This window comes from Equus quagga, chromosome 8, assembly GCF_021613505.1.
Source record: "Equus quagga isolate Etosha38 chromosome 8, UCLA_HA_Equagga_1.0, whole genome shotgun sequence".
NCBI classification, from domain to species: Eukaryota; Metazoa; Chordata; class Mammalia; order Perissodactyla; family Equidae; genus Equus; species Equus quagga.
The window spans coordinates 36,374,159-36,399,357 of record NC_060274.1 but is presented as its reverse complement, the minus strand read 5'-3'; the positions used below and the strand labels follow the sequence as shown (position 1 = coordinate 36,399,357).

Sequence of the window (25,199 nt, the reverse complement as noted above, 5' to 3'; positions counted from 1 at the left end):
AACACCCAATGACATCATCAGAGACATTTCAAACTGCAAAAGATGCTTTGACCCTGACATCTAGAAATCTTCTTGACTGGCTGCCCCCTAGGCTCAGAAACTGGTTTATAATTTGCTCCAAACATTAATCTTTGTTTTTCTTTGTTTCCACAGAAAAACCTCTGATAAATGCCTGACTGCTTACACTGTAGCCCTAACTTTGGGAACCCATCGGCATCATTGCTTCCTGAAATGAGACACAACTGTTTAACTGAGCCGACCTATTTTCAAGACTAAGAAATTAATTCAAGGAAATAATGAAGCAATCTACCAGCTCAGCTTTTAATATGTAAAACTTCCAGGGAAATTTTAGAGGAGGGAACCATTGGGGCCCGGGAAGACCACCCCAAAATATCCCACAATGGCATATTGATTATTTTGAATTAAAGTTTACTTGAGAAGCAAAAAGTACATGTGACCCTCCTGTCTCTGTTCCCCCTGAAAGCAGGAAATAAATCTCCCATGTGAAAGGTACTCTCATTGCAAGCTTATCACCAAAGATAGAGAATTTAGGGCTGAGAAGCCTGTACAAACAAACCCTGTTAATTCATTAATTTATTACTTCAAGCCTTAACTCTGTTTAAATTCCTCCCTTATTATATACCCTAAACCTAGGTTTCTTTGTCTTGCCATTCCTCACAAATTTATTGTTTCTTTGTGTAAGTATATATATATATATATAGAGAGAGAGAGAGAGAGAGAGAGAGAGATGGCCTGCTTTGTTCCCTCTCTGACCATCATTTCTCTATGATCTCCAGTATGTACACATTAAATTGGGTTTTCTCCTGTTAATCTGGTCTTATGTCAGTTTTATTATAAGCTCAGCCATAAGAACACATGTAGAGTAGAGGAGGAATTTCCCCCTCCCAAACACACTTGAAAAAGAAAGTGAAAGATTGAACAAAATTAGTGGCAGGAGTATAGGCATGACTTCAGCTGTTTGGAGATGGTGTGGCTTGGGTGAGTCAAGAAGGAGGGAGGTCAGAAAGGCAGTGAGATGATGGGCCCTGCCATGACTGATTACATGGAGGCCTTCCTTTCTGGTTTGAAGATACCCACTTTATCACTTAAGGAGGCTCACTGGCAATAAAAATGATATGTAGCTTGTTACTTGAAGAAGTTTACAATGAATTCAATGTGATTGTTACAGGCAGGGAGCTTGGAAAATATTCTATCTTTGCGTTCTGCTTTCTAACTTTCTGCCTTATCCATGTTGGTTTCAAGGACCATTTGGTTTTAGCTCGAGATTGGCCAAATTCCTTCCATGGGACGCAGAGTACTGGAGGTGGTAACTACTCTAAGGAATGTTAAATTTTAGAAACTTACATAGGAGTACAAGATTATTTCCCCTCTGATTTAAAAAATAGAAGTTTCCAAGCCAACCAGACTCAGGAGAGCTTTCCTTGGGGGAAGTGAGAGGGTTTCTCTGAAATCTTCTCCCCTCTGAACCCTTCAACATTGCTTTGTTCTCTTTAAATGCCACATTTGTAACCTCACAATGCAAGGACTGAGAGCTCAACTCTGGAAAGAGCAGCCAGCCTCTGGAAGGATATGGAGTCCAGCAGAGAAAAGAAGGAGATCTCTAGCTTTACTTCTTTTTAGGGCAGTTAAATATCTTCTAGTGTAGAAAACTAAGTGGTGGCACCAGGCTGATCTCTGTCAAATGACAGTTCAGACAAAAGGTGTCAAGCTGGAAAGGTTGCGTTGATTGGAGCCCAACCGAGCCTTCAGACACAGAATCACTAGTTCCCAGAACAGAGCTGTCAGCATACAAATGCACAGCATTCCCTCCATTGCTGTATTCTTCTGTGCCTTCAAAGGTATCCCCACTGAGCGGCTGAGGACACAGAATTGCCCTTTCTAGTCGATGGCCACTCCGAGGAACACCTGAACCTTTGCCATGTGGGTTCTCTTACGCGTAAAAGAAGAGACTCCAAAATGGATATTCTTAACATGGCACCTTTCTCTGTCTCATCTCTGCATTCACAGGGCCCCAGGATTTAAGCCAGATTGCCCAGTTGAGTTCTCAACAGTGTAGGCTGAAAGAGAAGAAAAACACCAGCCCCTCTGACGGTCTTTTTTTTAAAAAAATAGGAAAAAAGAGCCAGGAAAGGAGCATTATAAGTAGGACAGTGCCCCACAGACATTGAGTTTTGACAACCTGATCCTCTAGAGGACTTAGCCTCGGCTTGTCATACAGATTTCAGACTGACTTGACCTGTTGTTTGCAATCCAACCTCTCTTAAAACACAGGGGTGGATATGAGGTTGTCAGGGTACTGGGGAATCTCCTGACCACTGGAAATTCCTCAGTCAAAAGACAGGAGGGTGGAAGTGAGGTGAGGAGAGGGCATGCCCTCTCTCAGTCCTGTTGATTCCATGGGTTTGCCAGGGGCTATGTGGTGGTCGGTACCCTGCTGTCCCTTCTCCATGCTCTGCCCTGGGGATGCATGACACCAGGTGCAGTGGTGTGTGAACGGGAGAAACAAGGGGCAGTGAAGAAGAGAGAGAAGGAAGGACCATCTGAAGATCTCCAAGACCTCAACTGTCATGAGGGGTAACCTAACCAGACCCGCCCCTTATTTTTTTGACCAAGTGATTTTGCTCGTTGCCACCTGTAAGGACTATCCTTGCTTTTGGCTTTCCCTATTCTTGCTTTAGTTTTGAGTTTTTCCTTCTCTTCTTTCCGCAACCTTCTACGCTTTCTTTTCTCCATTGTCTAGCCCATCGGATTTGGTCTGTGGATTTTTGCATGATGTTCTAGGGAAGGAAATGAAAGATTATTGTCGTTGTGTAGATGCTACAATAATTAGAGAAAGACGCCTTAGAGCAGCGGTTCCTGAAGGATTTTCTATGGGATATTAATTAGGATTAGATGAAAAAAAATGTTCACTGGTTACATAAATTTGGGAATTTCTAGGTCAAATAATGTTAATTAGACATTAGACAGGATCTCTTTTAGCTCTCAGTATTCTAACGTTCATTGATAAATATCTAGGAGGGACATGCAATGTACAGCATCTTCCTATCTATCGATCGATCGAACATTTAATCGATCTATTGACCTACCTACCTACCTACCTACCTACCTACCTACCTATCATCTGTCTTTCTATCTATCTGTTTTCAGTAAAATTTCTTTTTTTTGTAGAAGACACTTTGAGAAATGCTGCCTTAGAAAATCCCAGCAGCCAAATATAGAAATAAGAATGTATATTTCATCAACAACCCAAATGAACATTGCAGAGGCAGTAAAATATAAACGGAGACACTCTGAAGTCTGACAGTGATGTTGAGGAAGTTGCTTCAGCTTTCTGATACTCACTTTCCTTCGATCTGAATGCAGATAATTTTTACCTCCTCTGGATTGTTGTGAAGAAAAAATGAGAGGTTGAAGTACTTAGAGAGTATATGATATGTAGATATAGTTGATCAATGATAATGATGATTCCAAGTAGAACTGCAAACCTAGGAGCCAACGCATGAAATAGTGTATACGAAAATATGCTTTGTAAATTTCAAAACGGACTGCAAATGTTAGCCAAATACTAGCAGGCGTATTTATGAGTATTGCATATGTGCTTTGGGTTATGGTGTTGTATATACATAGCTCTTTCTTTCCATGGAAATCAAACCACCTTATTTGTGTTATTTCATAAATAGAATGTGGAGCTGGAAAGGACTTAAAGATCGTCTAATATGAACTTTTCATGTAATAAGTGACACAACTGAGTCCCAGAGATTAGGCAACTTGCCCAAGGTCACACAGCTAGTTAGTGGCGGAACTGGGACCGCCAAGATTCTTCCTGTTCACCCACACGCTAAGAACCACAACTTTGGGAATTTAGAAGGAAAAAAACAATTTTTAGTTCTTAATAATATGGATGGAGAAAATGAAGTTCTGTGCGTTGAAGTGAGAATTCTTTAAGTTTAAATGAGCATGTTGCTACAATTCTCTTTCTTCCTGCTCTCCACACCTCTCTGAGCCCTTTGTGCAGGAGTGTCCTGTGCTGCATGTGCTCTGCCATCCCTCTTCGAGGTCCCCCTCCTCAGAAATCCTCATAACCTCTCTGACTCAATGCTACAAAATGCATGTGTGACTATGAACCTCATTCTAGCTTCCAAGGGGTTTTCTGTAGTGTGTGGTGCATGATTTATGCGTGCATTTATATATTCCCATGACTATTTGCCTTTTGTTCCACTTCAAGTGGGTCTGTTTGTCCCATATTCCTCCTTAGATTATAATATCTATAATCAAGGAAGGAGAAAAGGCAGGCAGGATCCTGAAAGTTTTTGAGTGCCAGCTCTCTATCAGGAACTGAATTAGATACTCTCACATAAGTCATTTTACTTAATCCCCACATCGACCTTCCAACCAATGAGGAAATTGAGGTTCAGAAGGACGGGCTGACCTCACCCAAGTGCCCAGCAGAGCCAGCATTCAAGCCGGTGAGCTTCCAAAAACCATGCTCTCTCTAAGCCACCACATTGTCTGTTCCGTAAACCTTCCGCACGGCCAGAGGGCACACCATAGGGGCTTGATAAATGTTTGCAGATAGTGATAAAAGTGCTTTCTTTACGACTTGGAGAATATTCACTTGCAAGTCTGTACTTGGGAAGTTAATTTAAACGCCCGTGGAAAATTTACCCCAAACCTGTGGGAAATAAATTGAGGCTAAAATATGAGGAAGAACACTTGATCATGAAAGCACAAGAATATTGTATTAAGTTAACATAAATACTGGCTATGTTTTGCTCATTCAGAGTGAAGTGCTAGCCAGCACATTTTGGGAGTCTCAAATTGCCACTGAAAGCTGCATCCATGCACATGGAGGCAAAACTGTTCCAGAAGCATTCTGAACTACACTTTGGGATTCGCTTATCGGCTACATCCAACAGACAGTGATGGGACTGGTGTGTGTGTGGCTCCAGGCTCTTTGCTGAGCTCACTGCAGACAGGCCATGGATGTGTCCCCTCCCCATGATCAGAGCAGTGCCAGTTTGCTTGAGAAGTTATAACTTACCCTGTTCAAATGCTGCAAGAATCCTTCCACCCCTCTTTGAGTCTAGCATCCTTTCCAGCTATTGCTACTTGATGTGAGCTTCCACAGTTAGTGGCATGAACGTGCCACCTGCTTTGTTAACCCCCTTTCGACATGATTTGACTAATCTGCAAAGCAGTACCCGGAATGGTAAATCTAGACAATGACAAAGAAGCACCACAGTGGATAAGTATATTCTTGGTAAACTAATTTTTCCCCCTGCCACTCTCAAAGCAATATAAACTTTGTTGTTCCTCCTGGATCTCAAATGCTTGTAATAAATTCTTTGAAATGTCAGTAATGTGGAACTGAGGGGTTTTTTAAGGATATTTTCTTTCTTTCATAAAAGGAAAAATTGTTCCTTGCAGAGAATGTGGGCAAATATGTTTTGTTTATTTTATTCAGTGCTGAGCACGGTTGGGTACAGGGACTCCCATTTCCCACCCCACCTCTTGGTGAATGAGTGAATCATGAATGAAGCCCTCACTCCACTGGATGGTAGTATAAGCAGAAATAAATTCATGCTCTTTCATATATGTAGTATAATCAGCATTTGCTTCACAAATTTATAGCATACAAAGCATTTTCATCAGTATGCTATGTTTAACCTTCATGATAACTCTGGGTTTGGATAAATTTTCTCATCCATAATAATGAACTTTCCTTTGGTTCATTAGCCCAAGAGGAAGCCTTACTCACTTTGTCTGGACTCTTCTAGTTTTTAAGAAGTCCTCATGGCCTGGATTGCTCTTAGACCCACCGAGTTTTGACTAAAATCACGTTAAATTGATCAAGGCTAACCTCTGAGGAGAAAGGGAGTTGACTCAGGGTACTGGGCCGTTTCTACGGGAAGGATCCATCATTGCAGACAATTTGCTTTAAACAGGATGAAAGTCACATAGGTCTAATTACTTCTCAAGAGTTTGGGCTCTTTGTTTTAAAAAGTGATAATGTGGGGCTGGCCCCGTGGCCGAGCGGTTGGATATGTGCACTCCACATCGGTGGCCCAGGGTTTCACCAGTTCGGATCCTGGGCACGGACATGGCACCAGTCATCAGGCCACGCTGAGGCGGTGTCCCACATGCCACAACTAGAAGGACCCACAACTAAAATATACAACTGTGTACAAGAGAGCTTTGGGGAGAAAAAGGAAAAATAAAATCTTTAGAAAAAAAAGTGATAATGTACCACCCTCTCCATCATCCACACACTTGAAACTTAGTACTGAAAGTTTGCCAGCGGGAAAACATCCCAAACGAGAAGATAGGGACGCTGCGCCCACTGCAGAGCAGAGATGGAATCTGGATGCGGTTTTACCCCCGGATGCCTGAGTTGTAACAAGACTTTTACATTGGCAAATGCACATGGTGGAGAACAATTTTGCACTATCTCTCAAGCAACCTCACCTCTGAGGAGGTGGCCATGCCCCTCATCCCTCATACAAGCACAGATAGCTTTCCTTCCGCTAACAGCTTCCACTGATCTCTCTCTCCCTCTGTTATTTATTAAAACACGCACTACAACAAGAAAAGGGAAAGATTATCTTGCTTCCTGCCATGCAAGATGGTATGCGGAAGGCCAAGGTTAAATGCAGCATTTGGTTTCTTAAGCTTCTCTAATGTCTAGGTGTGGAAAAGCAATCTGGGACCAGAGTTTACAGCGGTGACTCTCTGAGGATAAAAACTTGACTTTAATTTGGACTCTCTGGCTAAGATAAAACCTGCTTCTGCTATCATTATCCCACTTACGCTTGTCCCCACTCTCTTTCCAATCTGCCACCCAGCTGAGTGGGAAGAAATTAACCTGACCTTGAAGAATACTGAGAGAATCTTCAGGACCATCGGGCTTTCAATAGCCAATAAAGTTCTAGAGGCCTATCAACATTTAGATCAGACTCATAGGCCTGACAAGGATCTTAAAAGTCATATAGACCACACTTTTAACAGATGAAGGAAATGAAGTCCAAAGAAATGATGTGACTTGTGCAAAGTTGTCAACTAGTTAGAAGCAGGGTCAGAACTAGAAGGAGGCCTCAAACCCTCAGGATTCTTCTTCCCCTGGCACCATGACTAGGCTCCAGCCACGCCCAGCTCATCTCCAGGTCACTCACACAGGAATATATACACATTAGGGCTTTTACACCATGTTTCTAATTTCCCTAGTCAAATAAAATCTCCCAAGGAGGAATCTCAAGAAAAGCCACCTCCAAGGTCATAGAAAGGAGGAAGGTCACCATTCTTATGCTCATGGGGTTTTTATCGAGATCAAAATTACATATTGAAATTAAAATCGTGCTCTGTTTTTCCTACCAGGAATGATTAGACCATATCTTTTCCCCAAAAAAGTGGTTTCCATTTATGTTTCTGATCTGCCCCGACCCAACATACTCTTATATTTCTAGTTTTAGATTCTAGCACAGCCCGTGATGGATGGGTTAGAACAAAAACATAGAGTATGGATTGATATCCATCTTGGAACCTAAGGGTTAAATTCAACTCATAGATTCATCTTGTTTGAGCCACACAATATCTTATTTTATTTATTTATTTTAGCTGAGGAAGACTGGCCCTGAGCTAACATCTGTTACTATCCATGCACAGGATCCAAACCCACGAACCCCGGACCACCAAAGCAAAGCCCACGAACTTAACTACTATGTTACCAGGCTGGCCCCCATACTCTGTTTTCAGAATTTGACTTTGAGATGATTTATATCCAAGTCTGCTTTACTTGTTTATACTGGATGCCTGGCCCCTGAAGACCTTCCTGCTTGTAATCTCTGTTTGGAACGTCTCTTCTCATCCCTCCTGAGAATGAAGTTGTGGGTGGGTGGGTCTTGAGTCTTAACGAAGATTCTAAAGAGACCAGAGGGGCGAGCGTCTGGTATCCACACTAGACCACGAGCTCTCCTGTAACCCTGAGCAATCAAAATTAGTTCTCTGAAGTGGTAATACTTTACTCTCCTACCTGTCTTGAAACAACAACCTGGTTTTGGAAATGCAATCCACTTCATGGAATTGAGTAAAAGAGCGAAAAAAAATTATATAGCAATATTAGAGAAAAACCTGGCAAGAACTGTTTGGAGAATTTTAGTCCAGAGTGTTATGGCCTGCGGCACTATTAATTTTTTTTTTCATCTTGAGAAATGACCTCACCCAAATATACCTGCACAAGCCACTTTCATTTATTTTTTTTTTCGGAAGACGTGACAGCATCTGTACAGTTTAAAAATAACTATTATCTTTCAAAGTTTTGTTTTTGTTTTTGTTTTAGCAAAAAAACTTTAGAATTACTGGCTTTCCCTGACAATCCAAGTTGCATAGTGCTAAACTAATATTTTTCAGACAGATTTTGAATAATGTAAAAAGACAAAGCTCACAGGAAAATGAAGAACTGTAAAATAGAATTTAAGCTGTCATATATGAATTTAGTTGATCTTTATTCCCTTAATAATCTTCAAACAAAAACACTTTATTCTAGTTCATAAAGACTATTACCTTTGAGAGTGAAATATCTTTGTAGTTCCTGTTAAATTGTGTTCTTTTTCAAAAGTTCAAACATTCTACGTTCTACAAACTCAAAAACCCTTCAGCTAGTAGAGATAAAAACAATAGTTCAAAAACATAGAAGTTTCCATTTCCTTTACACAAGCCTGTAGTAAAGGAAAAAATTCCTTTTATTCCTACTGATACAGATTTATTCAAAATTAGTTCTCTATCTACTCAATAATATTTTTAAAAGTTTTACCAAATCACCTTTCGGGGATTACTCATTAGATCCACAGAAGAAGTCAGAGTATTATCTTACCAAGGTATTTATTAAATTTAGAAGTACAAACTCCAATGGTGAAAAATGAGAGTATTTGCTCAGGGTTATAAAGAAAGAAATGTGGCTCTGAGCCTTCATTTGTTGCAAATGCAGCCCCTGGATTTCCATGGGAAACCATTAGGAGAACTTCTGGAAATTCTCCTAATAGAAGTTATTTCCATGAGCTGAGTGGTTGCCGCATCTAAAGTCCTGTCCACAACCATTCAGATGGGTCATCTATACTTGACTTTCACTGGCCCATAGAGATTTATAAGAAGTTACAGTGTTTGGGGAAGCCTGGTGTCCACAGAGCTCAAAGCTTTCACTCATCTTTAAAGAATACTGGACCACACACAACAACTGGGACAGAGCTAAGAAATCTCATCCTTTTGAGCACGACCAGTTTTTTCTTTGGTAATTTCACCTATTTTGGTATCTCAGTTAGAGAAAGCATTTAATCATATAGTATATAGGTACATCAAATTTATCTTCTCTTAAAAAGCATTAAACCAATTCTTTGTAATAATAGAGTTGAATTCCAAATGCTAAAAACGTTAGGATTGCTGTAATGATGCATTTTGTAAATTTGATTTATACCTATTCAGTCTATAGATGTCAAGTGTACAATGAAGACTTTTTTAGCCCGTGTTCATTTCAGTCGCCTGTCAAAGGTACTACATTGTCTCATACTTGTAAGATTTTTAAAGATACATCTTCAAACTCAACTCAGGAAAATGTTCAGATTGAAAGTAGCCAAGACTCAAGTGCCAAGGAAAACACACTCACTCATCTCACCCAAATGTTTTCATTTCCAGGAAAACTTTGGGCCACCACTGAGAATCTAAGTTCATAGAAACAAATTATGGAACAACAAGCTAAGGTGATTCTAAAATGCTGAGTCTCTAAGCCACTTGTCTTGCTGTCTGTTGCCAGTCTACCGTGACTTTGTATACTTTGTTATTTAGGACCTAGGGATGCCCTTGCTATCGTTGTCCTCAGGTGGAGGAGGACCGAGTGCCCCACCATCATGGAGGGGATGAGTTGGCATTTGAACTGAGGGCAGGGCTGCTCACTCTGCTGGTCTTTGTCACTGTGCTACAATTGTACTAAACCATCCGAAATCTCACTGGGGAAAACATCATGTAAGTCAAAAACAGAGCTATTAATTTCTGGACCTGATGTGTTGACATCACAGTCATTGTATTTCGAAGCTACTTCATTCTAAAGGCCTCTAAGTTAAGAACGGTTTTCTGAACTTCCATACCTCCCTGAATGCTCCTATCCATTGCTCCTGGATGATAGTAGATTAAAGATGAGCTTTCATGATTAGCCTGAAATATCTATTTTGGATGCCCTCAGCCTCACAGTAATAAAGCAAATATACAAAAGCTTTATATTTTATAGAGATGCATATTTGTTGAGGCTCTTGGCATGAATTTAGAGTACTTCTTAGTCTACGGAGTGATGGTTGGAATCTGGGACATAAGACTGGGACTAAATTTCTTTACCCTCCTAACCCCAGAGAGTCTTTAGAAAAATAGAAACAAAAGAGCACAAAGTACTTAAGGTAAGACACTGTCGTATTCATAATATAGAGAAATAACCACCGTGCCTCGTGGACAGAGAGGCAGTTCTCCACAGGGCTACAAAACTGTGCTAGTAATAATTTTAATTGGATGCTATCTTTGCTGCCTTCAAAAAGTGTCATAAAATGGAATTATTACAGGCTACAAGTGCACTTACAGTGCTGGCCTCTCACAGGAGGAAACAGCTAACATTTATCCTTTGGAGGACAACATCAATGGGCTTCTATTTGTTTCTTTTACATGCATCCCCGGTTGCCTGCTATTTGCTTCCTCTTCCCTCTAAGAGATCAATTTGAATTAGACGCTGCGGAACTGGATGCTAAGTTTTGCTGGCCCTCTGCCTTCGGGGATAGCACAACCCCACGGAAAGGTCCTCTGTGCTCGTGGGGCCAGACCGACGGGGAGCATACCTGCAGAGGATTGGGTGGCGTCAGCGGTGACGGAAGGCCATGTCCTGGAGACTGACTGGGTTTCTGAGGGGGACTTGCACTGTGCTGAGTTGGAGACGGTTGGTTCTGGTTCTGGGCATGGGGGTGGGCTTGAGGCTGCGGGGGCTGCGATGGAGGAGCTGGCAGCTGTTGGGAGGTGGCTGGCGGCTGCTGGGGCAGGGTGGTCTGGGGCTGTGGTGGCGGCTGGGACTGTGGGGGTGCCTGCGGGGCTGGCTGCGGGTGCTGGCCGGTTGGCGGTGGAGGTGGTGGCGGCGGCTGCTGCTGCTGGAGTTGCTGGAGCTGCTGGAGCTGCTGGAGCTGGGAGTTCAGGGATGAGGTAGCTACAAGGAAAGAAAGGGAATGTGGAGTTGAAACCAACACGACAAAACATCTTGTGGTGTCTTTGACAGCTTGTCCTGTGCCAGCTGAGAAGTCTGCCCTTTAGAAAAAGTTGACCCTCTCGCCCTGAAGCTTTTATGTATCTAAGAGGGTTGAGGGGCAGAAAAGAAAGAGTCACTTCTGGGGGAAATCTTAAAATTCAGGGAGGACCAGAATGGAAAACGTCAGGCATTGCCTTCAAAGGTATTGGGCCGCACCAGCCCTGGGGACGCCCTAGAAATGGAGGTGATGCCCAAGTGCTTTCTCTCTCTCTCCGTTCCACACTGCATGGCAAATACACTCATGCTTTCAAGATTTGCCTTAGATTTTTAAAGTTCAACCAGTTTAATTCTTTTGGTAAATGCTCGACTGGAGTTAAGGACAGAAAACGAAGTTGTTTGTAATCTCCTTTTTATCATCCATACCTTTAATGGTGAATGGTGTCATTTTCACTTGCTGCCTCAGATCTCTGCCAATTTGCTTAGACATGTCAGTTTCAAGTTTCTACAGTGTTTTTTTTTTTAAAGATAGTACATGCTTCTCAGTTTTGCGGAGTCAAAAGTCTGAGTCTGATTTTTTTTCCTGCTGATCCAAGAGAAGAACCCCCAAACCAGAAGGAACTGTACCCTGTGATGACTAGACACATCAGCACTTCAAGGACAGGCAAGGAACGAGAGAACGAAATCATCTTTCAAGATTTTCTTGTTATATGAAAAGTAAGAGTTGGTGGGACAAGCTGTCTTTACACTGAGCACACTCAATTTGTTCTCATATGCCCATCTAGCACTGAACATTCTGCAGCAGAAAGACAGTTAGTTTGGCCACAGAATAATCTAGAGAAAATTACTGCTACAAGTTCACTTCCTTCTCTGCCTGAGAACTTTCTAACAAGCCTACAAATAAATACAAGGACCAATGTTGAACCCTGCAGGTTTTCCTGCTCCTCCCCTACCTAGAATTAGTCAAGATTTCTGAAGGTAATAAGCGCTATTTGCAATATTAAACTAGTCCCTATTTTCAAAAATACTTTTTTTTAATCCAGTGGATCTGTAAAGTGATATATCATATCCCTGCCTTCACGCAGCAAATATGTTCTTGACAAACGTGTATACATTAAACCATGTGTTGAAGACACCTGAAGACATTTTTCTGTAAGGAAATCAACCAGTGACTATTTTTTTAAAGTTAAGAATCATTTTGTAAAATTTATTGAAAATCAGCTAGGCGCTAGTACAGTGCCAGGTAGAATATAGGATTTAAAAAGGAGACTTAGTCCTGCCTTCAAGGAGCTTATAGTCTGTACGTGGAGATAAGATTAACTCATAAGAAACAGCGAGGTTTGGGGGTGCCTGTTATAGAGTTCTGCTAATGGTAGATGGTTGTTACATATCAGTTAATTGACTAGATGGTCAACTATGTGGAAACAGACCAAAAGGGCCAGGAGAGTCAGGAAGGAGGTCCTTTGTGGGCTGAGAGGCCAAGGCAGCATTCACGGAGGATGTGGAACGAGAGCAGAGAGCATCCAGGAGAGTGAAGTTCATACCTCAAAAAGGAGGAGGAGAGGATATTTTAGGCTGGAGAAACACCCAGACGACAGCATGGCTTAGGTGAAGGACAATGTGGAGAATGGACTCCTTGGAACAGAGGCTCTGGGAAGTCTTCAATGACTTTAGACCTTAGCGAAAGCGGAGAACCTATCTTGTGAAAGTGGTGGGAAGAGGATCAGTCCCAATTAACCTCTGGGTAAGTAGATTTTAAATATACAATCACTACAACTAGGATATACTACTATGTACCAGGGTTTTTGGGAGAAAAAAGTGCATATATATATATATGTATATATGTACATATATACATGATATAATCTATACTTGATAGCTTGACAGTTCCCAGGGGTATCAAATACCTCTGCTGTGCTCTCAGGTACCCTGTAGGGCTTCCACGTTGGACCAGTTGGGATGGCAAGTCCTCACTGGGTCAATAAATTGCTCTAGGTCTGTTCAAACACTCAGTCCAGTGTGTGTCCTGCCTTGCACATCAATCCAGAGTGCTCTGGGACTCTAGAGGTAGAGATGGTCTGTGTGAGTGAGGACTGGAAAATACCCAGTCAATGGGAAATCTCTGGACTTTATGCTCAGTTTTGTTGCAAACCTAGAAATACTCTAAAAAAAAAAAAAAAGTATATATACAAACATACCCAGTCATCATCCCATTTATTGGAACTTTAAGAGGATGGTCCAGCTTTGCCAGCGCCCCAACTCCTATTGTACAAAATCACATTTTTTTGAAGATCTGGGAGGCTGGCTCAATTCTGACCTCCCAGGGTCTTCTGAAGTCTGGAGGGTCCTGGGGAGGGGGCTCGATTCTCCTTCTGGTGGAGTTACAGACTTTGGGAACCTGATTGCATCTGGCCTCATGCCTGATTCAAATCAAGCCTGTCCTGATTTCTTTCAGGTGGGGGGCACATATGTCAGTGCTTATTTCCATGGTTGACTTAAATACCATACTGTTTCATTTTGGTTAGAAAAGCATTTATCTAAATCAGCATTGAAAAACAGAAAAGACGGGAATATTGGCAGATAGATATTGGCAGATGGGTAGGTGCAGTGGACCTTAACCTACCAATGAGACATGGTCCCAAATGTGTCTTCGTTGCTTTATGTTAGTGAGTTCACATTGCTTGGCTATTTCTTTCCCATAACCTGCAGCTTGCCTGGAAAGGCATTAACCTAAACTAAACCTCTTTGAGTTACATAAACCAATTTGGCATCTGCAAGCAAAAAATGATGGACAATCAAATATCCAACTCAGGTATGTATTGGATGCAAAGAAAAGCATGAAGGAGTTATACAACAACGTAAGTCTGATCTGAAAAACACCAAAGCCACCAACACAATAATATGAAAACAAAAGTAAAACAATGCTAAACTATGGAGCCTCTTAATGGCTCCTTGTACAAAGCATATTGAGATAAACGGACACAAGTTAGGAAGCCTCAACGATATATTTGAGCTACAGAGAATATTTGTGGATAACGTCATGATTTTGGGGGTAAAACTCTGACCTTATCAAAGAAGATTAAAGATTCTACTTCTTCCCTGGTATTTATGCCCTTTTATGATTGTTTCCTCTATGTCTGGTTACTGTACGTTACATAGGCCAATATTAAGTGTAAAATTTAACTGCAATAACAGTAGCTATGAAAGGAAAAGAGACGCACAGAAATTTACATTAGGACATTTGAAATTTTAAAAACTTGCAATTTTGAAAAATAAACAAAACAAAATTTCATCAAACTCTGAATTTCTTGGAAAAGAGAGACTATGGAAAAACCAGTGGCTTGAAACTTCCCAAATAGATAATTTAATATGACAAAGGAATAGCCAAGAATCTTGCATTTCTTCATTGGCTGAGTTTCTATACATCAGCTGTAAATTAGAAAAAAATTCTTCTTTTGGATCTTTGGTAAAGGTTTTCTCAGGAAACCACACATCTAGAGAGAGTCACACAACCAGAGGTATCAGAATTATACTCAATGGGATTTAAATAACATTACTTCCAAATCAGGGAAATGGAAAGTAAAAGCATCATATATACCACAAATGAAGAGCAAGTCCGTGAAAGATTCTGGAAAAATACTAATGCATCTTACACTTAGCAAGGTATTCGAACACCTTAGGATTCACAGAAAGCAAAATGGCACTCACATGCTAAAGGAAGTGCGATTTGGGGCAACACCTTCACCTTTGTTAACGCAAAATATAATATCACATGATTATAAGCACTCTAGTCAGGGTCTCGACTTCAGCATTTTCTTGGATTTTTGAGGTTCAGGTAGATGTGGGCATGGTTGGCAAACTGGTGGTTTGGATTGAGAGTCTGCTGGGGAGGAGCGCAAGCTACGATCCACCGCTGATGTTCTCACACCCCTGGGCATGTCTGGGAACTAGAGTAGCCTCATAGAAATATATTTGCAGAGGGAAGAGGAGCCACGCTAAGGAGGGAGGAAGTGGGTGGGGCTTTATCATTGAAAGGGACCGGGATCCAGAAAAGACCATGAAGATAACGGCTAGTCAAACTCACTCTTTGCCCAGTTGCCTGGTGCAAGCCTGGTCCTAGGGAGAGAAAGAGCACCAGGTGGAAACAGAAAGGACAACCTTGAGAGGATGACGCCAAGAGAAAGAAGCCACGTGCTGGGGCCACGTATTGTCGAGTGATTCCACTGATATGAAATGTGCAGAATAGGCAAATCCAGAGAGACAGAAAGTAGATCAGTGGTTGTCAGGGGCTGGGTGGAGGGAGGAATGGGGAGTAACCGCTAATTGGGACAGGGTTTCTGGTGGGGGTGATGAAAACATTCTGGAACTAGATGGTGATGATGGTTGGATAACATTGCGAATGTACTTAATGCTACTGAATTGTATACTTTACAGGGTGAAAATGGCAAATTTTATCTATGTATATTTAATCACAATAATAATAATAACAGCTCTTTCTCTATAATCACACACTGGGGACCAAGCCACACGGCCTTGGTACACCACAAGGGAAGAAGAGAGCAATCCTTTTCCACTCTGCATGGCTGTGCCATGCCGAGGGTTCAAGGCAGCCACCAGCAAGGCTGTGCCTGGTGGAACAAGAATGTGGGCAAGACTGAAGCATGTCGGCGGCACACAGAGAAAAGCTGTGCCCACTGGAGAGGCACGGGTCTGGTAGAGCAGAGCAACAGCGTTACTAACAAAGTGGACGGTGGACTTGCCTCTGTGACTTCTAGAAATACTGGAGAAGACTTGGAAGCTGGACACTCTGTGTGAGGAAGCAGAGAACAGTGACGGCCATTTGGGTTCAAAAAAGACTGTGCTTCATAGTTTGGAAAGTACTTTCATTAATATGAATGAATTGGCTTTTCAAGAAAGCCACATACATAGATGACATCACTGCCGTGTTATACATATAGAACTTGGGCTCAGCAAGGTTAAGTGACTCCCAAGTTCACACAGAAAGTGAGTGTTAGGAATGACTCAATTTTAGGTCTGCCACCTCCCAAAGCCTCTTAAAGAATCACCTGTACAGACGGGGCCACCTGTTTCACCCTGAGGGTTGGAACAAAGATCATTACTCACTCATATAGGATACCCCCCACAATACTGCTCTGGAGAAGAGATGGCACAGGTAGCCAGCAACAGAGGCTAACTTGAAGGTGTCTGCTCAGTGATGAATCGTTCAGCTCCTGGGACAGTGTACATGGTTGTAAATCTGTCCTGCTGTGGGCAAAACATTTTTTAAGGCCTGCTGATGTGAAATGTAAACGTGCATGGTGAGGATGGGGATGCTAATTTGAATGTGAGTCTCGAGTTATCATAAAGAACAGAGACCCGGGGTTGCAGGAAGGGAGGGAAGAGGTACACATGGAGGGGAGGTGGGGAAGCACCACGGCACACTTTACTAGTGTCACAACTGGCCATGATGGTAAGAGAATGTTTCCTCTACACACACATAGGGTGGCAGCAGCACTGCGCTCAGCCTTGGTGACATTTTAAGGAAAGTATCTGAGTAGGGCATCAGCTCATGTTGTCTATAGAACTCTGTGACATGTTGAATCTAGAGTTGGGTGGCAGCCACGAATTCTCCAGATGGATTTGTCCTTAACCGGGGACGGTGACTCCCAGGTGAGCCCCAGTCTTACAGATCACTGGGTCATGGGCTACCAAAAAGGAGAGCCATGCAGCATGATGTAGCCTCTGCCTCCCTAAATCTGTACTTACTCTTCACTGTTGTTGCTCATTAGAATCTCTAGAAGAAGGAAAAATGGAATCTGGAATAACCCAGCCAGAGGAATTTGAGTTAGTAAAGTTGGACATCTGCATACCTCCCACCTGAGTAACACCATCTAAAATAGCTGAAGCAAGGATGTGGGTCTGGAACCCTTTCTGTGTCCTCACTACTGGCATCCCCAGCTTACACTGGCAGACAGAATCTTTGCAAAGGGAAAATGGCGTGTTGGGGACTGGGGATTTTGAAAAAGTGCAGAAAGTGACAACTTTCTGGGAATTTGCCTTTATTTTTGGCAACAATGTCAAAAAAACCCCAAGCAAAATCAGCTGTGCCTCAAAGATTATGATGGGTGACCATCTCACTTGTGGTCAGTGTTATCGGCTCCAGAAATAGTGCCACACATATCTTTAATCTGTCATCTGCACTTAGGCAGAGATCTAAGTATCTCTTGAGATGTCAGGGGAAAACAAAGAGAAAAATCCTTCCAATTAAGACATCTCTACAAATTTCATGTCCTGCCTGAACCACTCACGCTTCTTTCTTGAGTCAATTGCTTTCACCAATTGCAGCAGCCTGTCTCAAATTGTGGACCAGAATCACCTGGGGAGCTTGTTAGAAAAGTGGATTCTGGAGAGTAGGACAAAAACCTGCATTTTAAAAAACCACCCAGGGAATCAGGAGCCATTGCCCTTGGGGCTCCTAGCAGCCCATACAGGGGCAGGGGCTCTTGTCTTGGCCTGCAACCCAACAGCTTGCTCATCCATCTCCATGGCTTTGAGAATATTTCTTTTCAAAAAATGAATTTGTCCTTCCATTAGTAAAAAAATTTTGAAACAAAATCACTGGTTGGAAAGAAGAGAAAACAGACACCTGGGAATGGTCCAGTGTTCTTTAGCACCTTCTTTTAGATAGTAGGGCAATTTGCCACCCATTACTCCTTTGTTGACATTTGGGGAGCACTCTTGTTCGAGTATCTTAAGTCTGAGACATAGTATTAGTATTAGATGCCCCATTAAATAAGGAAGATGAAAAGCAAGGACGAGGGCCCACTGTAGAGCAAAGGGAAGAAGCCCTGGCCAGGACCACCCCAAAGGAGCCTAAAGAATCCTCAAAAAAATTTTAGAGCTAACAAATGAATTCAGCAAAGTTGCAGCATATGAAATCAACACTCAAAACTCAGTTATATTTCTATACACTCGCAATGAACAATCTGAAAAGAAAAATTTTTTAAAAATTCCATTAATAGCATCAAAAAGAATAAAATACTTAGGAATAAATTTAACCAAGCCTAGCAGCAAGTCAGAGAGGCGAGGACTCAGAGGCGGCAAGTCCCCTCCTAATTCCCAGGGGCATTTGCTGAGGCCTTTCTACAGAACAGCTGACCTCCCACCATCTCCAGCTGCACAATGGCTCATAGCTAGGCCTAAAGTCTCAGAAAACAATGGGAATGCTCCTCTCTAAAGAAATTGAAAAAATGGTCTGGGGAAGAATTAGGTTTTGTAATGTGAATGTGGGCACCCCAAAGTAAAGTCCTTTTCTTCTCGCTCACCCTAAGAAAGCCAGTCAGTTCACAATTTCACTCCAAAACACGGAGCTCTCAGTCACTCTTCCAAGAGCTTAGGAAGTCCTTCCAGCTTCCTACTGAAGTGCCAATGGAGGTGAAAGGAAAGAGGCCCATACCCAGATATTTCCCCCATGGAACTGCAGAACACCAAAGAGAAAGAGTTTTTAGGATGCTAAAAGATTTCAGAGAGACAAATAAAAGGTCACCTACAAAGACGCATAAATCACACTGGCATCAAACCTCTTATTAACAGAACTGTCTAGCTGAAATCAGTGGAGCAATGCCTTCAAAGTTCTGCAAGAGAAGGATCCCCACCTGAGAATTCTATTGCTAGCTAAACTATCCGCAAAGAGCAAGAGCAGAGTAAGGTCTATTTTGGAACTTACAAAGGCATAGACATCTTGTCTTTACACGCTTTTCTTAGGAAGTTGAGTAGGTACCTCAGCAAAAAAATGTGGTGAACCAAGAAAGAGGTAGATTCAAGATCCCAGAAGCAGTGTATGTCACCTGGGAGAGCCATACAAGAGAGGCCCACCATGACAGCTGTCCAGACGTTCTAGAGCACCCAGTCCAGACTGCAGCATAAAGGCAAGGCTCTAGGTGAAATATGTCCAGAAGAAAGAGGGGATTCTATAGAAGTGATAAACTGAGCTTTTGGAAGGATCTGAGGATAGGAAAAAAAAAGAAAAGAAACTAAAAACTTCAGGATAAACAAACGCCACCTGAGGAAATCATGATCCAGAAGTGAAGCAGCTGTTCCAAATTAGAGCAAGAAGTCATTGGGCTCCAAGAAGAAAAATTGAACAGATTCAATGCTATAGGAAAATAAGCAGCTAGAAGATGGTAGCTACTTCCTTAAAAAGTATACCTTTCTTTTCACAATAAAAAAAGGACGGGCAATAAGATCTTCAGGCAAAAAAAACAAACAACATAAGAAAAAAAATGTAGGGTCTTATAAGAAACAAACAACATGACCCAATTGTTCAATAAGATGTGGCATGATTTTGAGAACTTGGTGGAGTATGAAAGAATAATCTATTTGAATATTTTCTTTGAGTGGCACTAAAATCCAGACTGAGGATACCTGATCACAGCACATTTCTTGACTCTGCAGGAAATAATCAGGTAGCCATAGGAAGGTTAAGAGTGTTTACTGGCTTTCGATTTTGGAAACAACCTGTAAACAAGGCATGAAGATTTAATGAGAACAGAAACACTACCATCCTTGACAATGTAGAAGTGAAAGGTTGAAGGGAGGGAGGAGGGGAAGTAAGGAAAGCAAGATAGCGAAGGGCAAGAAGCAAAACCGGGGGGAGACGTCAGGTGAAGGCCCAGACTCATCTTCACCCCAGGGGGCTCTGCAGCTTAGACTGCTCCTCAGAGCTTGTCCTGTCTTGAAGTGCTCTTTCTCCTCTTTCCTACCCCAGGCAGTCATTGGTTCCAAGTGGGTGTGGGGCATAAACTCCAGGAACGTCCAGTTCTCTATAAGAGGGAAGTGACTTCAGCGCCCAAGAATCAAAGAACTTCCTAAGAATCAAAGCACAGTATTTAAAAATTACTATCAGAGGTGAGGATACTATGGAGCAGGCCCAATAAGGCCCTCGGAAATGCCTCAGAGTGACGAGGTATTTCCATGGAGCTGGTCTATGATGGGTTGTCAAGGCACAATAATATCAGGTCTCCTTGACTATATATATTATATTGACAAGGCTTTATTTATCTATATCCATAACACCATATCTGCATGTAATACCATATCTATTTATATTATCTCTATCTCTATCTCTACATCTACATCTGTATCTAACACCAAGGCAAATTAAAGAGATAGAAGGTCCCCAAGCTCCAAAAACTTGGTCAATTAATTATTGAACAGAGTGCTGGTGATACAGGATAGAGCAAAACAGAAATGATTGTTGCTCTCACAGTCCTTAGAGTTCAGTTCCATGGAAGGCCTTGAGCTGATGAAAGTTTTAACACCTCGATAGAAAGTAACTGTCTATCAGATGGAGGTGAGTCGTTACTGAAAGCACAGAAAGAGACACACTCCAGAAGCCAATTCTGGGGTTGGAATTGTGGTCTGAAGCCATGACCTAACTAGTCCAAGTGGCAGTTATATCCCATTGTGGGGATACATGTGGCCATTTTATCTTTGAATAATTGACAGGCCTAGTTCTGTATTCACACTCATCTGGAAATCTTCTGCCAAGATAAGAATTCTCAAGGAATTGTCCTTCTATGAGCAGAGAAAGTGTTGGCCAAAGGACAATCATATTAGTGTCCTTGACAATTATATTTCTCTTTGTAAATTCAAACAGACCTTCTGGTTCTATAAAGCTGTCTCTTTCAGTGCGAGTCAGCATTGTGATATTCTGACCCATTCCCAGACACTAATTAAACCGAGTTTCTTGAGTTCCCTAGGCTGAGGTCTAGACCCTGGATAGGACCGAATTCACCTTCGGCTCCACTGATGACACTAACTGTGGTGTGAACCTTCTTTTGCAAAGTCCACAATAGACATTTGTTCCTGCTAGTCTGAGAAATGTTCCCAAATATCATTCCACAGGATGCTAGTTCCCGGATATGTCCTATGAAAAAAAAATTCCATGCTCAAATAATTTGGGAGACACTACATATTGTATTCTATTTTTGGAAATCCATAGTGAGCATTAGAATATTAATGACTGAGAATTCCAGCATTAAAGAAACACGATTAACATTTTCCATCCAACACTAACCAAACTCATTTGACCTCAAAACTCCAGCATCTTACTTTTTTGACCCAAATTTTTGTATATATGTGGAACTAATCTTGTGAGGGGCCCATTTAGGAGTAACCTGAAGGTGCCTCTGTTTGTTGTGGTCAAACATGACCATTTTATGGTTGGAGAAATTATAAATATATGTGTACACACAATGTATACACATATAATATATGTGTACACACAATGTACATATATACAATAATACACACATAATGTACAAATATACTATATACACACACAATGCTCATATATACAATGTATATGCACATCATATGAATATAATTTTCTATACGATTTATATATTTATATATCAAGGTCTCTAGAGAAAGTAGAGCCATTTTCAATACAAAATAAGTTAATGAAATGTTTTTGAAATATAATTGATACATAACATATATAACATTGTATTAGTTGTAGGTGTACAACACAGTGATTTGATATATGTATACATTGAGACATGATTATCACAATTTTTGGTTAACATCCATCACCACATATAGTTACAATTTGTTTTTTTTGCAATGAGAACTTTTAAGATCTACTCTCTTAGGAACTTTCAAATATACAATACAGTAGTGTTAACTATAGTCACTATGCTGTATATTACATTCCCATGACTTATTTATTTTATAACTGAAAGTTTGTACCTTTTGATCACCTCCATCCATTTCTCCCACCCCCCACTTCCCTCCTCTGGCAACCACCAATCTCTTCTCTGTATCTATGAGTTTGGGTTTTTTTAAGATTCCACATATGAATGAGATCATACAGCATTTGTCTTTCTCTGTCTGACTTATTTTACCTAGCATAATGCCCTCAAGGTCCATCTATATTGTCACAAATGGCAGGATTTCCTTCTTTCTTATGGCTGAATAATATACCATTGTGTGTGTGTGTGTGTGTGTGTGTGTGTATATGTATCTTCCTTATCCATTTATCAGTTGATGGACAATCTAATAAGGCTGCATGGATTAATCTATAACAAAGCTTATCTAGCGTGGTGAAACTAGTTAATTCATGCTGAAGGGAGGCTTTAAGTGAGTGTAGTAAACATCTTTGATTAAAAATGTAGTAGGTGTTAAGAAGGTTATGCATATGAATTTCTTAAAGGTTGCAAAAGTCGGAAACCAGAGCTGGAACTTTCCATAACTAGCTAGGACAACCTGGGGCCTAGCTGAACTTTCCTCAAAGCCCAGAAAAGCATCACTGTTACGGGTTTTTAGCTGTGAGGAGCATGGATATCCTGTTCCTCGAGTAAGTGTCTAGCATGAGGAAAGGAAGAAAATGCAGTCCTATCAATATGGAACTGTTTTTATATGATCTTCCTTCAGAAAAAAGATTTAAATAACTCCCTCCTGCCTTTTTCCATCAGCTTTTCATGTCTTCTTCAGGTGTTAATGCCATATCAAATGAGAACACTTAGGATCTGAATGTGTATTTTGACTAAATTCCGGTGGATAGATTCTCCATGCTCCTTGATTTTTCCATGGCCTGCAGGGAATCATAGACTGTATATGGAACCATTCGTTCTTGATTTGAAGTCCATTTCTTCAACAGATGAGACCAAATTTATTCATCAGTGAATTCTAAACCCCCCATAATGACTGGTTTCCGTCTCTTATGCAGTTTGGCAGAGTTTTGGTGGAGAATTCGGCTGAAACCATGAGACCTTTCTTGGATGTCAGTTCTCCATGCTGGGCTCGTTCTCCCACACATGGATAATCAGGGATATTTTCTGTTTTGTTTTGTTGTGAGAGGTATGAGATTCACAGTGCTTCACTGACAAGGCCGCCTCTCTTCTTAATACTATATGAGTTTAATGACAGAAAATACATTTGGGTGAAATAGGAAGCAGCTCAAAGAAGAGCCATGTAACTTTCAATCCCATTATTTTTCCTCCAAAAATGTGAAAACCAATTCTTTACATGCTTCGTGACCTCTTCTCAGAAGGCCAATCCACCTTTGAACTGGAGGTTAAAAGGTTTAACATCATAGCTCATATTTATTGAGCATGGTTTTTCCAGGGAAATTTTTAAATTATTAGGGTAGAAGTGATGGCATATCCACTAAAAACGAAGCTATGGATATGGGGGAAAAGGAAGAAGTATGCTCATTTTATATTCTTATGTTAATAAAAGAATAACATAATTTTTTAAATTTGTCAGACAAAGCAAGATGCCCCCTGGCTTTCAAAGCATCAGCATGTGCCTTTCCTTTCACGTGGACATTTGCAGGAGAAAATATTACAGGCAATTCAATGGCTACTGTGCCTGGTTTAAACACAGCGCTATGTTCACCCCCATTTCTTTTAGGCTATAGACACATGGGCCAGTGCTTATTTTCATGGTTGATTTAATCCATCCCCTCTGCCAGTGTGGGATTATTCCCTGCAGTTATTCTCCAGTGATCTGTCAGTTCCGATTAAAAAAAGTTAAGTGACAAAGATGCGGTGGCTGATTCCTTTAGAGGCTGTGATGCCAGACTGTACAGCAAGAGATTTCCTTTTAAGAATCTGACTACGTTCTCCTCTTTTTAATTTCCCCCATATCACCACAAACCTTTCTTATCAGGGTTGAACTCTAAACTCTCTAAACAGGTAATTCAATTTGGTTTCTCTACAACAACTTCAGGCCTGCCAAAAAGCTTTATAGATCTTACCTCATTGGTTCTGGCTTATTTTTTGAGAAGAGGAGATAGCGTATATTTCCTCTCACTTTACAGATGAAAAAAATCTAAACTCAGACACGATTCTAGGACTCCGTCTATCCTAACTTTGCTTGGCCTGCACAGTAAGTGACAATACTTTCCTTAAGCTACATTTATTTTTATATTTTGAAACATAGGAATTAAAAATATACCCTGCCAGATTTGCAGTTCCATTCCACACTCATTGAAAAGAAACCTGTCATAAAACGACTTTAATTATGTAGCAAATGCTTACTATTTAAAAGTTACTCATATTACATCATAAATATTATTCTCATTTTTATTTTCTCTTTCTATCTCTAGAGTAGAACTCTTTAAGAGGGTAATTAATATACTGCATGGCAAATTTGGTTATGTTGTATTGATGTGCAAATTAGCCATTCGATTCACATAGTTCATTTTAAGCTTTCATATGTAGTAAGTTAAAAAGAAGACAACTAATAGTTTTAATGAAATAATTACATTAATGATAACCCTACTGGGAGAAAAGAGTCATCAAAAAAGGAATCTTGGGAAAATTCATAAAAAGCAATAGATGCTGGAAAATTAGTGAGGTTAGAATGTAACAGGGTCATATCATTTATACGGGCACAAATGTTTTCCGAATGTCTCATGGATTTCTGCCAGGCCGGTTGATCTTGCTTATGGGAGGTAAAACAGGTTTTGTTTTACTTTGTTAATGCAGCGTGGACACAAGAGGCAAACACACATATATCAGCAACGATACGTTCGATTTTATTACGGTAACAAGCAGCCCTAAAATCTCAGTGGTGTAACCCAACAGAGTTTATTCCCTTTCATGTCATCACAAGTTGGCAGGGGTCATAGCTCATTGTAGTCACTTAGGTGCCCAAGCTGATGGAGCAGTCACTATCTTGAACATTGCCGGGGTGGTGCCAGAAGGAAAGAGCTTTTCAGGGTGGGAATTAAATCCTCTGGCTCGGAAGTAACCCCATCACTTTCCTTCACAACTCATTGGCCAACACTAGTCACATGGCGCCACTCAAACACAAGGGGACCAGGAAGCGCCATACTATCAACTCTTAGAGAGGAGGAACACAAGAAAAAATTTGGAGACCAGCATAAATGACCTCCACAAAGGCATCACTC

The 25,199-nt window shown here is 41.1% G+C and overlaps 1 protein-coding gene across 1 annotated transcript in view; it reads right to left on the bottom strand.

Moving 5' to 3' along the window:
- Positions 1-25,199, bottom strand: part of POU6F2 (POU class 6 homeobox 2) — a 452,047-nt gene that overhangs the window by 108,789 nt on the left and 318,059 nt on the right. Inside the window, exon 5 of the mRNA XM_046670683.1 lies at positions 10,884-11,242. Within this exon, the coding sequence (XP_046526639.1) occupies positions 10,884-11,242 (359 nt within the window). The remainder of the gene's footprint in view (positions 1-10,883; positions 11,243-25,199) is intronic.